Source organism: Muntiacus reevesi, chromosome 4, assembly GCF_963930625.1.
Source record: "Muntiacus reevesi chromosome 4, mMunRee1.1, whole genome shotgun sequence".
NCBI classification, from domain to species: domain Eukaryota; kingdom Metazoa; phylum Chordata; class Mammalia; order Artiodactyla; family Cervidae; genus Muntiacus; species Muntiacus reevesi.
The window spans coordinates 170,305,397-170,319,454 of record NC_089252.1 but is presented as its reverse complement, the minus strand read 5'-3'; the positions used below and the strand labels follow the sequence as shown (position 1 = coordinate 170,319,454).

The window sequence follows — 14,058 nt, the reverse complement described above, 5'->3', positions numbered from 1 at the left end:
GAGTCCTCTGAAGAGAGAGGCTTAGGAAACAACATGGGGCTGGAAGGGGCCACGAGTGAGGGCTGGCTGCGCACCTTGCTCCCAGCCCTGCCTGCCCGCTGTGCGCCTGTGGGAGTGAGCTCTCAGAATGGACAGACGAACCCTGTCTTCACGTCCTAAGGGTCTGCTTCTGGGAGGAGACGGTGTTTGCGGTGGGGAGCCACTGAACCTGTTCTCCAAAACCACCAGCACGGCCAAGCGGAGGAGGAGGGAGACGGCCTTGTGGCTGCTGCGAGGACTCTGGCACGGGTTCCAGCCCCTGATCACGTCCTTCACACCAGACCTGGCTCTGCCCCCAAGGAGAGCAGCCTGGAAGGAGGAGGACTGGGAATCCGCTGAGCGTCCAGCCTGAAGACTTGGCTGGTGAGCACTGCACTTCTTTTTCAATGCATTTGATGTTCAGCCTTGTCTGAGTTAGAGCCCGTGAGACAGATCAAACAGGTGGCCATGGAACCCATCTCAGTGCAGCCCTGCGCGCCCCAACCCCTTGTGGGACCAGCAAGGAGGGTCAGGGCTTTACAACCTCACAAGCCCTCTGACATTCTGGAAAGGATTCCAGGGGGTGAGTCCAAACCCCCTGAACACACACCCCCAAGGCATAAAGTGAATCAGTGATGCTTTATTTGATTTCATTTGGTTTGGTGAGACTGGTACTATCTGTGTGTGTGTGATAAATAATATTCTGAAAATCAAGCGCCTTCAGTTTAACCATGAAGCCCTAGCATGCATTCTAGTAGGTGAACTTTTCAAATGAAATTTTAGAGAAAAAATAATCAATGGAAATTCTTGTTTCCAAGATGGATCAAAACCTGGTTTCCGTGTCCAAACCGGCCAAGGCCACTGAACTGGCACCCAGGCTATTGGATCAGGCTGGTGGACACCCTCCACTGTCAATAGACACCTTCAGGGAAGAGGGGCTTTTATCCCCCTGCCCATCATTTCCGTCCTGGGGAAGAGGGAGATAGGACATGGGAAAGATTCATCTGGAACGGTGGACGGAGCCAAAGCACAAGGGACTGAAGCCCCCAGTGTCTCATGTCCTCGCCACAGAATGACTCTTCACAGCCGATGTGGGTCATAACACACAAGGGACAGAATGGAGACATGATCAGCTGACGCCAGCTCCTTGGGGACAATTTGTCTCTTTCTTCTTATTTTCCCCAACTCCTAAGCAATGACCCAAGCAAAGCTTGGGGATTGGGTGGGGAGTGAGGTGGAATGTGTGTTCTGGCTCCGTGAGAATCCCCCTCTCCACTCTTTTCCCCTCCCTCCTTGTGTCCTCTCCCCACCCACGACCCAACTCCTGCCTACCATGCACCCCACTCTTGGATTACAGGGCCTTAGCAGGCAAAGGGGAACACCAATACATCATGAGATCCACCAGGAAGCTGGGCAGGTAGCTCATGGGGAGATAGAGCAACTTGGCGTCCCAGCCAGCCGAGTATCTGCTGCGGGGATGGCAGGCGGTCAGGGCGTGTTCCATGCAGTCGGTCACCAAGGACAGATTTCCAGCCCATGGCGCCTTCAGAAAATCCGTTGCCTTCATGACTGTCCGGAAGGAGACACCATCCTAGTTATTCTCATTTTCCAGCTCTTCCACTTCCAGATCAACTTGACTTCCCAACAGTTCTGTTCTTTTCCAAAATCATGGTCCATATTATATCAGTAGATTTCACTGCAATATGTCCTAGCATTTAGCAAAAATACACTTTCACACTAAGTTAGTGCCCTCTAGTACTTTTCCAAGAAATACGTATACTACATACTGGAGGTCTCTACCCACCCTAGAAATAGAGGCACCCAAAAAAAGGTGGTACTAACACGAGCTTGCCATGATTCCAGGGGTGTATCCCTCTGTGGCATCAGTCTCCTTTCCAAATTAACAGGGTTTCTGAAGAGAAACTGTTCTCTAGATTTACCAAGCCTCTATCCTTCACTTCTATCACCAGTTGACCAAAGAGAGACCTTGAGGACGAGCTCATATCTCCACTGTGCGTGTAACTCAGAGCGTGGAGGTTGGAACTGAGACTGGAGGAGGTACTAATGATGTATTTCTGAATATTTTTCCAAAGCCCACAGCTTACTCACAGTCAGCAAGAAAGTTGTCTCCATAGAGTTCCTGGATCTCTGGGCTGGCATGATCCCATGATGCCTGGACGTTTCCATTAAACACCTCATCTTGGGTCATATTGGTCAAGAAGTAACCGGGCTCAATCATAGCCACCTTCACTCCAAAGTAGCAGAGCTCCCTCCTATAATGTAGACAGGATGAGGAGCAAGGACTCGAGAGGTTGTGCAAGCAGAACATGAAAGAACTGTCAGACACCAGTACCGGGCTGGGTGAGACGGGCTGGGAGCTCTCAGAAGTTGAGGCACAGAAGCCAGGGAGAGAAGCTCATGGTGATGTTACTGCTTCTCTATAGAGTTTGACCATTTTCCCAATTGTTTCACACCCTGTGCCTGTCAGCTCTACATCCTACCAAGTGTGCTGCAGAGCATCACTGAAATGCTGCCTCCTCCTGTTCCTCTCGCTCCAATCAGTCACCACGTCTGCACATCCTGTCTTTCCATAGTCCACGTCCCCTGTCTCCCCTCTCTCACTCCAGTTACCCCTCTGTCCTCTAAGGAGCACCCACCTGTCTGTGGACAGAGTTCCCACACATCAGAGCCACCCTCTCTCTGCACCCAGAGGTCTCCACCACTCATGTGACTACGTGGCTCCCTTGACTAATTGCTTCAAGGGGTACACTTCCCCCCAGGGCTCCCAGAGCCTAAATACCACAGCAGCTGAGCCCATGAAAGGCCCGCACAATCAAATCTACCCATTATTGTGCCTCCAATAATTTCTGACCACGGGCCCTCCTGCAAGGCAGGAATAAGTTGAATCAAACTCTGTAGGTCTGGGACCAACTGGGGATGCAAAACACATGAACATGCTTCCCACCAAAAGACCTACACAGTAAGTGAGAGGGACCTAGAAGGAAGAGGCATTAGGTCTGTGATATATGAAAATCCCTGTAGAACATCCGCTTCTTACCCCTTCCCTGCCTCAGTGCATATGAGGAGGAAAGAGAAGAAGGACCTCCCTCCCAGGCCATTACCTGAGGGAGTCTGAGAAGGCCTCCACGCCATATTTGGACATGCAATAGCCTCCACCAAAGAGGGCCAACCGGCCCATGACGCTGGAGACGTTGACCACACGGCCCCTCGCCTTCCGCACCAGGGGCAGCACATTCAGGGTCACATCAATCACCCCCAACAGGTTCACCTCCAGAATCTTCACGAAGTCCTGTTTGGTCAGCCACTGGTTGGGTGCCATGGGTGTGCAAATGCCGGCATTATTCACCAGACCCCAGAGTCCTGGGAAGAGCGAGGACGAGAGGGCACCACTGTGCTGGGCCCAGGAGAGAGGACTGGGCCATGGCCCCAAGTCACCTTCTGACCCGGAAGGATTTGAGAGACAAACATGCTCCCGGGGGCTTTAGGCGGCCAGGACCTGTGGGCAGTGGTAGGCACACGCAGAAGGCGTGCCTTCCTCCCAGCCCGGTCTGCACACCCCACCCACTGCCTGGTACCACGGAACAGGAGCCCCAGAGCTGATGAAGACAGGCATTGAGCTTGGGGAAATCTAGTGGGTCTATAATCTGGAACTCAAGAGTGAAGTTTCAGGTTTTCACAGTCCATGGTGTCTTTGAAAGTGAAAGTCACTATGTTGTGTACGACTCTTTGTGACCCCAGGGACGATACAGTCCATGGAATTCTCCAATCCAGAATACTGAGTGGGTAGCCTTTCCCTTCTCCATGGGATCGAACCCAGGTCTCCCGCATTACAGGCAGATTCTTTACCAGCTGAGCCACAGGGAAGCTCAAGAAGACTGGAGTGGGTAGCCTATCCGTTCTCCAGTGGGTCTTCTGGACCCAGGAATAGAACGGGGGTCTCCTGCATTGCAGGCTGATTCTTCACCAACTGAGCTACCAACGGTGTCTTTGCACACTAATAAATATCCCCGGCTTTCAGGATTTTCTGGCAGTTTCAGGCCTGAGTGCTCAACAGTTAGCATGAGGAAAAGAGAGGCAACATAGACGGACAATGAGGATGGGTGGGGAAGAGAGGAAGAAAGGAATCAAGAAATGAAGGCAAAATCAAAAAAAGATGACCGTAACCAAGTGCAGATTGGTTGGGTAAAGCAGACCTGAGATCTCAGGACTGGGGGAACTTGGTGGCAGACCTGGTATTGGCCTCTAGGGCCTGGGCTTGAAACACCCGCACGTCAATGCTGAGCAATGTGTCTCAGGAATCTGGAGAATTCCACGGGCTATTTTGGGGGAGGGCAGGGATGCCTGTCCTTACCCTTGACACCCAGAGCACAGAGTCCACTCCCTACCCCAGAAAACTCCATCTTCTCCCACTCAGACAGGAGGCCATCCTGGCTTCATCTTCTTGGTGCAAATTCACCCAGCTTAAAGGAGACCTCTTGCAAGAATCCAAGACACAATCCCAGGAGTTTAAACTAAACCTTTAGCAACCATGGGCCTCATGGCAGCAGCACCAGGCATTCAAGGTTGCTGGGGTAAGGGAACCAGAACTTCCACACAGAGGGTTGTTCAGCAACATGCTTGGCTTGTAGGATGAACACAATCCGATCATCTTTTATCAAAGACAGTCACCAGACATGGTTATAGTGTAGGGACTGAGGAAGAGGCAAGTTTGCACAGATATCATTTCTGTGGAATATGGTGAATAAAAGACAAGAAATAATTATGTATCATACCATGAAGTACTTTTTAGTAAGTGATGATGCTATTTTAATGTGTAGTATTTTCTCAGTCATAATTTATGATGTTTTTGAAGAAATTTGTATCATGTTCTAAATCTATGTATTTTCATATAGTAGAAAGAAAAGGATAAATGTGTGCAAATATAAGATCGTGTATGTCAAAATACTAATAACCCTTATTTCTGGGTGGTGAGATTTTTAGAGTGTTTGGCACACACTCTTAGTTTCCACAATGATCATTCTTTCATCACTTAGTGAAAGAAACTAAAGTTCTCTCCTTCCCCTGCAAAACATAGGCAGATTTGTAGGAATTTAAAAAAAAAAAAAAAAAGCAGTAGAGAAAAGAAGAAAAGCAGAAAGCAGAGAGAGAAAGTGACTCCATAGTAGTTATTTGACTTCCCCTAGGGACAGGGGAACCTGGTGGGCTGCCGTCTATGGGGTCACACAGAGTCGGACACAAATGAAGTGACTTAGCAGCAGCAGACAAGCCCCGAGAACTCAGGATTGTTATTTGAAGATGAGTGACATTTAAAGCCAAGTGGAACGACTATGGGTCAACAAACAAGAACATGGTCAAGTGCTGAGGACACAGCCCAGCCCAAGAGCGCCCTCAGACACCACTGCAGCCTTTCAGCCAGAGCCCCCACCTCCACCCCTCCTCCAGGAAGTCCACCCTGACCACCCTGCTCACGCAGCAGCAAGAAACGCAGACTTTCTGCTGAGACAGGAGGGAAAACCAGACAGGGAGTCTGCAAGGACACAGCCTCATCGAGGAAATCTCCCCCAAACTGCAAACCCTCAAGGTCAGGAGGTAGGGGTGAGGGTTGGAAGAGGTTCGTCTGGTCAGCTGGGTGAGGTGAAGAAGGCAGGTGGGACTTCACGTCCAGAAAAACACCTCGGACTCGTCCCCAGGGTGCTGACAAGAGGTCTTCTCTCACAGAGAGAAGAAATAAACAAACAAGAAGCCCGGGTGTTACCTCTGTCCCCCACACGCTCCTTCACCCACTCGGTGGCCGCAGCGACGCTCTCAGTCTTGGTGACGTCCAGGATCACCGTCTGCAGCCTGTCTGACGTCTGGCTCCTCAGCTGCTCGGCCCCCTGCTCCGTCAGACACCCAGCCAGGACCCTCAGGCCTCGCAGGTCCAGCTGCCTGGCCAGTAGGTTCCCGAAGCCCGAGTCACAGCCCGTGATGAAGACGAACTTGTCCCGGAGGTGGCTCACCACCTGCCTCTCCCGGTACCAGCGGAGGAGGTAGAAGAGGCCCACGAGGACCGCCAGGTGCAGCCACATGGCTTTGCAGGGGACAGACACACACGGCCTGGGGTGAACAGAGTCTGGTCAGTGCTCAGACAGGAGGAATTAAGAACATGCACCAGGCTGGTTGGCCTGGAGGCTCAGACTCTCTGGCATGGACTTCTCAAGACGTTCCTGTTCCTCGTCTTCAGTGAGTATGACTGACTATGATCCCAGGGCTTGCTTTTGGTACTCTTGACCGGCTTCTCATCGATACCATTGCATTTCCAACACAAAACCTTAAGGATGACAATTCTTTTCCCAGCCTCACTTTCCTGGTCCTCCCACTCCCCCCTGTTTCCCTCTGCCCACCTCTCCCTCAGTCCTCACACACCCACACACACATTACACGTTCTGCTTCCCAGATTTCATGGTTCACAACCAAATTGTTCCCTTTTTCTTACTGAAGCCTGTGGCCTGGGTCCCCCAGGCTATTTTACATTACGGGAGGCTTTTTCTAATGAAGAGTCGTATGATGGGATACACTTGGAATCAAGACACACATAATTTCAAAGCCCAGCTCTGCCGCCAACTAGCTGCGTGACCTTGGGCAGCTGGCTCAGCCTCTGACCAGGTTTCCTCTCTGGCTCAGCTCCCAGAAGTCCCTCCTGAAAGGCTAAGTCCCCTCAGCCTCTCCAGGATTAGAAGGAGAAGGCAAAGGGAACAAGGTCTCTCCTGATACCGTGGCTCTCTGGACCAGAAAGGTGTTCAGAAGAGCAGTGGGGGTGTCTGAGGCAAAGAGAGGGGACTCGAAGGGAATGAGGGGACACGGGCGATGGTGAGACCCTCCCAGATGCTGGGACGGGGTTGGAAGGACTCACTCAAAGCTGCTCTAACAGGTGTTCCCCGCCAGTCGGTGCCCTGGGCACCTCCCGGCCACCCACGTTTATCACAGCTTTGACAAGGAAACAGATGCCCCCGGAGCCCATCCCCGCAGCCGGGAAACACAGAGAGAAGGACAGATTCAGCCTCTAGTGGTTGCTGCCCCCTGCAGGGAGCTGACTGCCTCCTGAAGGGAGCTGTCACTCAGGTGGCAGTCGGCAGCAGTGTTGGAAAGGATGGTCCTGCAGAACCCAGCCTCTGCCTGCTTCCTGGGTGACCAGCAGGACCCTCCTACAGGGGCTCCCCAAAGGGTGAGGAAGGAGAAGGCCAGGATGGAGGATGGTGCCCTGGAAACCGTCAGGAAGCCAGGGGGACATGCAAGTCTTATACACACACCAACCCTCTAAGGGCGAAGCTGGTGGTTTCTTTACTTGGAAGAAGGAGGAGATTTTTCTTCTCTGACCATGAATTCCTTCACCATAAATTCCCACGGGTCCATGCACCAGCCCCATCCCAGTCCTCACACCATCGTCTTCCCTTTTCCATATGAAAGTCATATGATGACTGGCGGGGTTTCAGGAGCTTCAAACTCTTGTTCCAGGTGGGTACAGTGACAGGCAGGTCGGGACAGAGCAGTAAGAGGCAGGAGCTGGGGTGACACTCACCTGGGATCTGCAGGGGCCAGAACAAGAAATCTCTCAGAGGCAGTTCTGTCAGGGAGACTCGCTGACCAAAATCTCTGCATCTTATGTCCTCGGAGGGGTAGTTGGGCCAGATTCCAGGGCCGAACCTCTGACCCACACGTAACCCAGTGCTGACGCACATACCCCTTGGCGTAGCCCCAGAGCACCTCAGGAGGGACCACTGTCAAGCTAAGGCCACCCCCACCCACTGCCTGCTCTACACCCAGGACAGGTCCTCTGAGCCGGTGGAGGTGGAGGTAACAGATGGAGGAGCAGGAAGGGGTAGGCAGTGAGGGCAGACTGCGCAAGCTTGCTCCCAGCCCCGCTGTCTGAAGTGGAGATGCTAAAATGTGGAGACAGGTCAGTGTGTTTCGGTGATTGGAGGGGTTGGGGAGTCACTGACCCCATGCAGCTCACAAAAGCCAGGACAGCCCAGGGAAGAGTGACAGCACCTTCCCTCTGGCGCTCCTGTGGATCTTCATAGCATGGGTTCCTGCCCCTGCATATGTCCATCAGACCAGACCTGGTTCCCTCCTCAAGGCAGGTGGCCTGGAAAAAGGAGGAACGGGGCTCTGCCGAGGCTCCAGGCTGATAATGTGACCTGGTATGCACTGCAATTTTTTTCCAATGCATTTGTTGTTCTGCCTTGCCCGTGAGTCAGTCCCCAGAGTTGGCCATGGAACTTATCTCACGGCAGCCCTGCAGCCCTTAACCCCTTGTAGGACCAGCAAGGAGGATCAGGGTTTGTAACCTCACAAGTCCTCTGACATTCTGTAGAGGATTGCTGGAGATGAGTCCAGACCTCCTGAATACACACCCTCAGGGCATAAAGTGAATTAGTGAAGCTTGACTTGATTTCAGTTGGTTTAGCAGGTCTGGCGGTGTGTATGTGTGTAAATAAATATATGAAAATCTGGGGTCTTCAGATCAAGCAAGAAGCTCTAGGTTTGCATTGACGAGGAGAACGTGGATCGACCTTGAGGGATTGGCACACTACAGCCTGAAGGATTCAGAGATCCTTGAGGACCCTCCTGGTCACGTTCATCTCTTCAGCAGTCCCCTCTCTGACACCAAACCATTAAAACCGGTTTGAGTTTCAGGGGTCCTGCAGCATCTGACCTCACTCTCTTTGCTTGAAAATGGTGATATTGTTCTATAATGTAAGATTCCCCTAAACATGCCATAATCTCAATTTTTAACAAAAAGACATTAAAATTCAGTTTTTTAGTTGACTCTTGGAGAAGTCCCTCCCACTTCAATTTGCCCTCAGCCCACAAATCTGTATGACTTTGTACAAATGCCTTCTCCACTCAGTCCATACTCAGACCATCATGAGAGGAGAGGACACACAGTCAGGATCTCTGGAAGCACTGGGACCTCAGGGGAATTCCTGCCCTGCACATAGTAGGTGCTCAGTAAGCGTTAGCAGAAGACAGAAGACCGGGCTCCAGAAGTGACTCCATTGGAGGCTGGGGGAAGGGGACTGGGCTGGGGGACCTGGCAGGTGGCAGAGGATGGAGGGTGGTGGCTCTGTGGGAGGGGACAGAGGGAAGACTGCAGGGAGTTTCCTGTGAGACAGAGGCTGCGTGCCCCAGGGAAGGGTTCCGGCCCTGCCTCTCACTTACAGACCTCTCTTGTTTGTCCATCCTTGTGCTAACCCTGGGACCCCAGGTCATATGATAAGCCCCAGAAAGACACATTAGCCCCTCGCTTCTGCAGACAAAGGGGTGACCTCACTTCCTTCTTCAAATGCTCCTCAGGTCGCCCCACGCACCCCTACACCTCCGCAAGGTCACCCGATTCTCCCTCTCATAGACGCACACCCAGCGCCGCCCAAGGCCGTGGCCATAGTCACTGGGCCTGGGTAAAGTTTTCACCTTTTATTTTAAGGAAAATATAATCAACGGACATGCACGTTTTCAAGACAAAACAAGAATTGGTGTCTGTGTCCCCCGATTGAAGACACCGTTTCCTAGCCAAGACTGGCTGGGCCGTCACCTGGGCTGATGTGTCAGGCGGGTGGTCACCCTCCACACACACCCCTGACTACAAGTCTTTAGGGAAGAAGGGCTTTCACCTCCCACGGGCATTGCAGTGGAGCGCAGACTGGCCAGGTCCCAGGCACAGCTGGAAGAGGTGGGCAGGGGCAGAGGGCGGGGGCCTGGACCCTCCCGGCTGCTCAGCCCTCCCCTAAGTGTGGATTCTTCTAGGTCGCAGGAGGGCCATAAGGCTCAGAGCCTTGAGAAGCTGATGAAGAAACAGGACACAGACAAGAGCTATTCATCGCAGTTTCTCACTACAAAGCGTGTTTCTTCCTAAGTAATGTCCCGAGAGAAGCCTGGGGAGGAGGTGGGAGTGAGGTGGGAGGGTGTCCTCGTGACATGAGGACCCCGCTCTCCACCTCCCCCCATGCATCCTCTCCCCTCCCAGCACCCAACGCCCTGCGACCATGCACCCCCGTCTTGGGTTATAAAAAACAAAAAAGCAAGGACTATCACTCACGGTCTGGTTCTACAAGGATTAGGTCATTCATCACTACATTGCTGGCTTATAATGTACAATGAAAGGGATCCACAACAAAGAGTAGGAGACGGGACTCTGCTCCGGGAAAAACAGCAAACAGGCCACTAGAGAGAAATGTTTCAAAAGAAATTCTTTATTACCATCGAATCTTGCATCTTTCCAAACTTAACAAAGCACTTAAATCATTAACTCAGATATATGTTCCTTGGGACTAACCCTAACCTTCTACTGAGATGTATGCTTGATTGCACATCGCCTGCAACCAAAGTTACTGGTTTCTGTCTCTGCCTCTCTGGGGCAGGACCTCAGAGTTATCCTATAAACTCTATCCTGGGACATTTTCCTCAGCAAAACACTAAATCAACGTAACTCACCGCTCTTACATTGCGGGGTTTCTTTGGTTGTTTTTTTTAAGTTGATGATTTCATGGCCTTCTCATGCATCTCCAGTATATCATGAAGTCAGTCAGGAAGGTGGGCACGTAGCTCATGGGGAGATGAGTGAGCATGCATTCAGGCCAGGTGAGTAATGGATCTGGAGGTGGCTCGTGGCAGGGCGTGCTCATGGAGTTTCTCAAGAGTATTAGACTCAGATCATCTTGACTTCAATATTTCAATTGACTTGGTGACTATCCAGAAGGCAATCTCATACAAATATATTCTCATTTCCCAACTCTCCAACTTTATTTTGTATTATATTTTATAGTATGCACATTATATTCCCCTTCTTTTTTCAGATTTTCTGACCCCTTTAGGACTGAGTGCTCAACAATCAGTATGAGGAAAAGAGAGGGAAGAGACAATGAGGAAGGGCGGGGAATTCAGGGAGAGAGGAGACAACAGATAAAAGACAAAAACAAAAAGATGAGTCTAGTTTGGTGAAGACTGGTTGGGTAAAACAGACCTGATGTCCATTCTCTGCATCTGTGTCTCTTTTCCTGCCCTGGTAACAGGTTCATCTGTACTGTTTTATAGACTCCACATATACACGTTAATTTTGAGGCTTCCCTGGTAGCTCCGTGGTAAAGAATCCACCCACAGTGCAGGAGATCTGGGTTCAATTCTTGGGTCAGGAAGATCCCCTGGAGAAGGAAATGGCAACCCACTCTCCTATTCTTGCCTGGGAAATCCCATGGACAGAGGAATCTGGCAGGCTACAACCCACGGGGCTGCAAAGAGCTGGACATGACTGAGCAACTAACACTGCATGTGTTAATATGTGGTTTGTTTTTCTCTTTCTGACTTACTTCACTCTGAATGACAGACCTAGGTCCATCCACACTCTACAAATGACCCAATTTCATGCTTTTTATGGCTGAGTAATATTCCATTTTATTATGTACTACTTGACATACACAGTAACACATGTAAAACAGACAGCTAGAAGGAAACTGTTCTGTGCCCTCTGATGGTCTGGATGGGTGGGAATGGGGAGGGGAGAGGCCCGAGAGGGCGGACATGCATGTATACATATAGCTGATTTACCTTCCTGTACAGCAGAAATTAACATTGTAAAGCAAATATAACCCAACTTTAAAACTGAAAAACAAAACCCAGAAACCCCAAGTTCATGCAAATATGTTGACAGGCCTGGTATTGACCTCTAGGGCCGGTTTTGAAATACCCACATCAATACTGAGCAACGTTCCTACAGGAATCTGCGGAATTCCAAGGGTAGGCTTCCAAGGGGAGGCAGGGCTGCCTCTATTAACCACCCTCCCCAAATCGGAATTTACACTTTGTGCCAGAAAAATCCACCCTCTCCTCCCACACATAGGAGGCCACTCTGCCCCCAGGCCCCTCATGTCACAGGCGGCCAGCTTCGTGGAAACTTGTCTGGGAGACGAGAAGACAAATACCAAGAACTTAAAGATATACAACTCACAGAACTCAGGGCAGAAGAGCAGGGTCAGGGCGGTTGGGAACAGGGCATCGAAATTACCAACACAGAGAATTAGTCCCTCCACTGCTCAGCACTGAACCTGCCCTCAGAGTGTATATTTTCCTACCATCTTTGACACCAAACGCCCAATCAATACATACGGTCGTATTATTGTACCACACATGGCTTATGTATGTGTATGCTCAGTTGTGTCCGACTCTTTGCAACCCCATGGACTGTAGCCCTCCAGGCTCCTCTTGTCCGTGGAATTTTCCAGGTAAGAATACTGGAGTGGGTTGCCATTTCCTACTCCAAGGGATCTTCCCGGCCCAGGGATCAAACCTATGTCTCTTGCGTCTCCTGTTGCCAGCCAGATTCTTTACCACTAGCACCACCTGGGAATTTCTACCATACAAGGAATGTTAGCGAATATTTTGTAATAACTGGAATGGAATGCAACCTTTAAAAATTGTAAAATAAAAAATTTTAACAAGGCAAAAACAAACAAACATAACCAACCAAACCGAAAAAAATTTAAAAAGTAAAAAGTATGGTTATACTAGAAAATTGGGTAAATAAAAGTCTACCAAGACATCATTTATGTCCAACATAATGAGTAAAATCTAGGAAACCATTATGGATCGTATCCATTACATACCACTTTAGTAAGTAATGCTACCCTACAAGATAGAATGTTCCATCGTTAATAATTATGTTTTTGAAATGTTTCTATTATGTTATAAAATTGATTACCTTCTTTTAATGAAAAGAAGTACAATAACACTATTTGCAAAATATAGTTCTATGTATATCAAAATGTTATCAGTACGTATATATGGGTGGTGAGATTTGGGGTGATTTTGGTCTTCATCCTTGTACTTTTCTGTATCCACAATGATCATGTCCTACATTTATACCAAGATAAAAGAAATTAATGTTCTTCCTTTCACCAATAAACCACAGGCAGAACTGTGTGAACAAAAACGGAGGAAGAGAAAGTGACCCCACAGTACTTTTCTGACCATCTCTACCCAAGTCCTGACAGCCACACCATCATCTGAAAATGATGGACATTTAAGCCCAAGTGGGACAACGATGGGTGACCAGCAAGAACATGGTCAGGGCTGAGAACACAGCCCAGCTCCAGCCCCGGCCCCAGCCCCAGCCGCGGTGCAGCCTTCCAGCCAGAGCTCCCGTCTCCTCCTCTCCTCCGGGAAGTGCATCCCAATCACCCTACTCACTTAGCATCAAGAAACCCAGACCGGCTGAGAGAAGAGAGGACGCCAGACGCGAAGTCTGCAGGGACACACTCTCATCAGGGGAAGCTCTCCCCCAAGCTGCAAAACTTCAAGGTCAGAGATGGAAGTAGGGAGTGAAAGAGGCTCCTCTGTCAGCTAGGTGAGGTAAAGAAGGCAGGTGGGACTTCAAGTCCTGGAAAACGCCTTGGAAACTTTCTTGACAGGGGATCTTCCCTTCACACTGAGAGAAGAAATAAATACAAAAGAAATCTGGGTATTACCTCTGTCCCCCACACGCTCCTTCACCCACTCGGCGGCCGCAGCGACGCTCTCAGGCTTGGTGACGTCCAGGATCACCGTCTGCAGCCTGCCTGACGTCTGGCTCCTCAGCTGCTCGGCCCCCTGCTCCGTCAGACACCCAGCCAGGACCCTCAAGCCTCGCAGGTCCAGTTGCCTGGCCAGCAGGCTCCCAAAGCCTGAGTCACAGCCCGTGATGAAGACGAACTTGTCCCGGAGGTGGCTCACCACCTGCCTCTCCCGGTTACAGTGCAGGAGGCAGAAGAGGCCCACGAGGACCGCCAGGTGCAGCCACATGGCTTTGCAGGGGACAGACACACACGGCCTGGGGTGAACAGAGTCTGCCTAGTAAACAGGCAGGAGGAATTAGGAACATGCATGATGACACCTGGCCAACCAGGTTCCAGGCTCTCTGGCATGGAGTTACCAAGATCTTCCTGCTCACCGTCTTCAGTGAGTATGACTGACTCTGACCTCAGCGCATGCTCTTTGGTATGCTTACGT

General features: G+C 50.6%; 1 protein-coding gene across 5 annotated transcripts; it reads right to left on the bottom strand.

Moving 5' to 3' along the window:
- Positions 1-375: 375 nt before the first annotated feature.
- Positions 376-14,058, bottom strand: LOC136167310 (retinol dehydrogenase 16-like). Of its 5 annotated transcripts, XM_065934858.1 has the most exons (8): positions 13,539-13,652; positions 10,513-10,740; positions 10,118-10,242; positions 8,063-8,164; positions 5,795-6,135; positions 3,141-3,399; positions 2,128-2,291; positions 376-1,587 (listed from the first exon to the last, which is right to left on the bottom strand). In XM_065934858.1, the coding sequence occupies exons 4-8, from the start codon at positions 8,095-8,097 to the stop codon at positions 1,370-1,372; spliced, it is 1,017 nt and encodes a 338-aa protein (XP_065790930.1). In that variant the 5' UTR covers positions 8,098-8,164; positions 10,118-10,242; positions 10,513-10,740; positions 13,539-13,652; the 3' UTR covers positions 376-1,369. The 5 variants fall into 5 exon arrangements, with proteins under 5 accessions (XP_065790930.1, XP_065790928.1, XP_065790929.1 ...); XM_065934856.1 differs by having other exon boundaries at positions 10,513-13,672; XM_065934857.1 differs by having other exon boundaries at positions 10,522-13,672.

What these genes read in the sequence shown, in the direction of transcription:
- LOC136167310 (XM_065934856.1), bottom strand. Translation starts at nt 8,097, where the DNA reads ATGAAGATCCACAGGAGCGCCAGAGGGAAGGTGCT. An exon ending in AGCGCCAGAGGGAAGGTGCT is followed by an intron (nt 6,136 to 8,062) that starts GTCACTCTTCCC and finishes TGTTCACCCCAG; the next exon opens with GCCGTGTGTGTCTGTCCCCT. An exon ending in GGAGCGTGTGGGGGACAGAG is followed by an intron (nt 3,400 to 5,794) that starts GTAACACCCGGG and finishes CGCTCTTCCCAG; the next exon opens with GACTCTGGGGTCTGGTGAAT.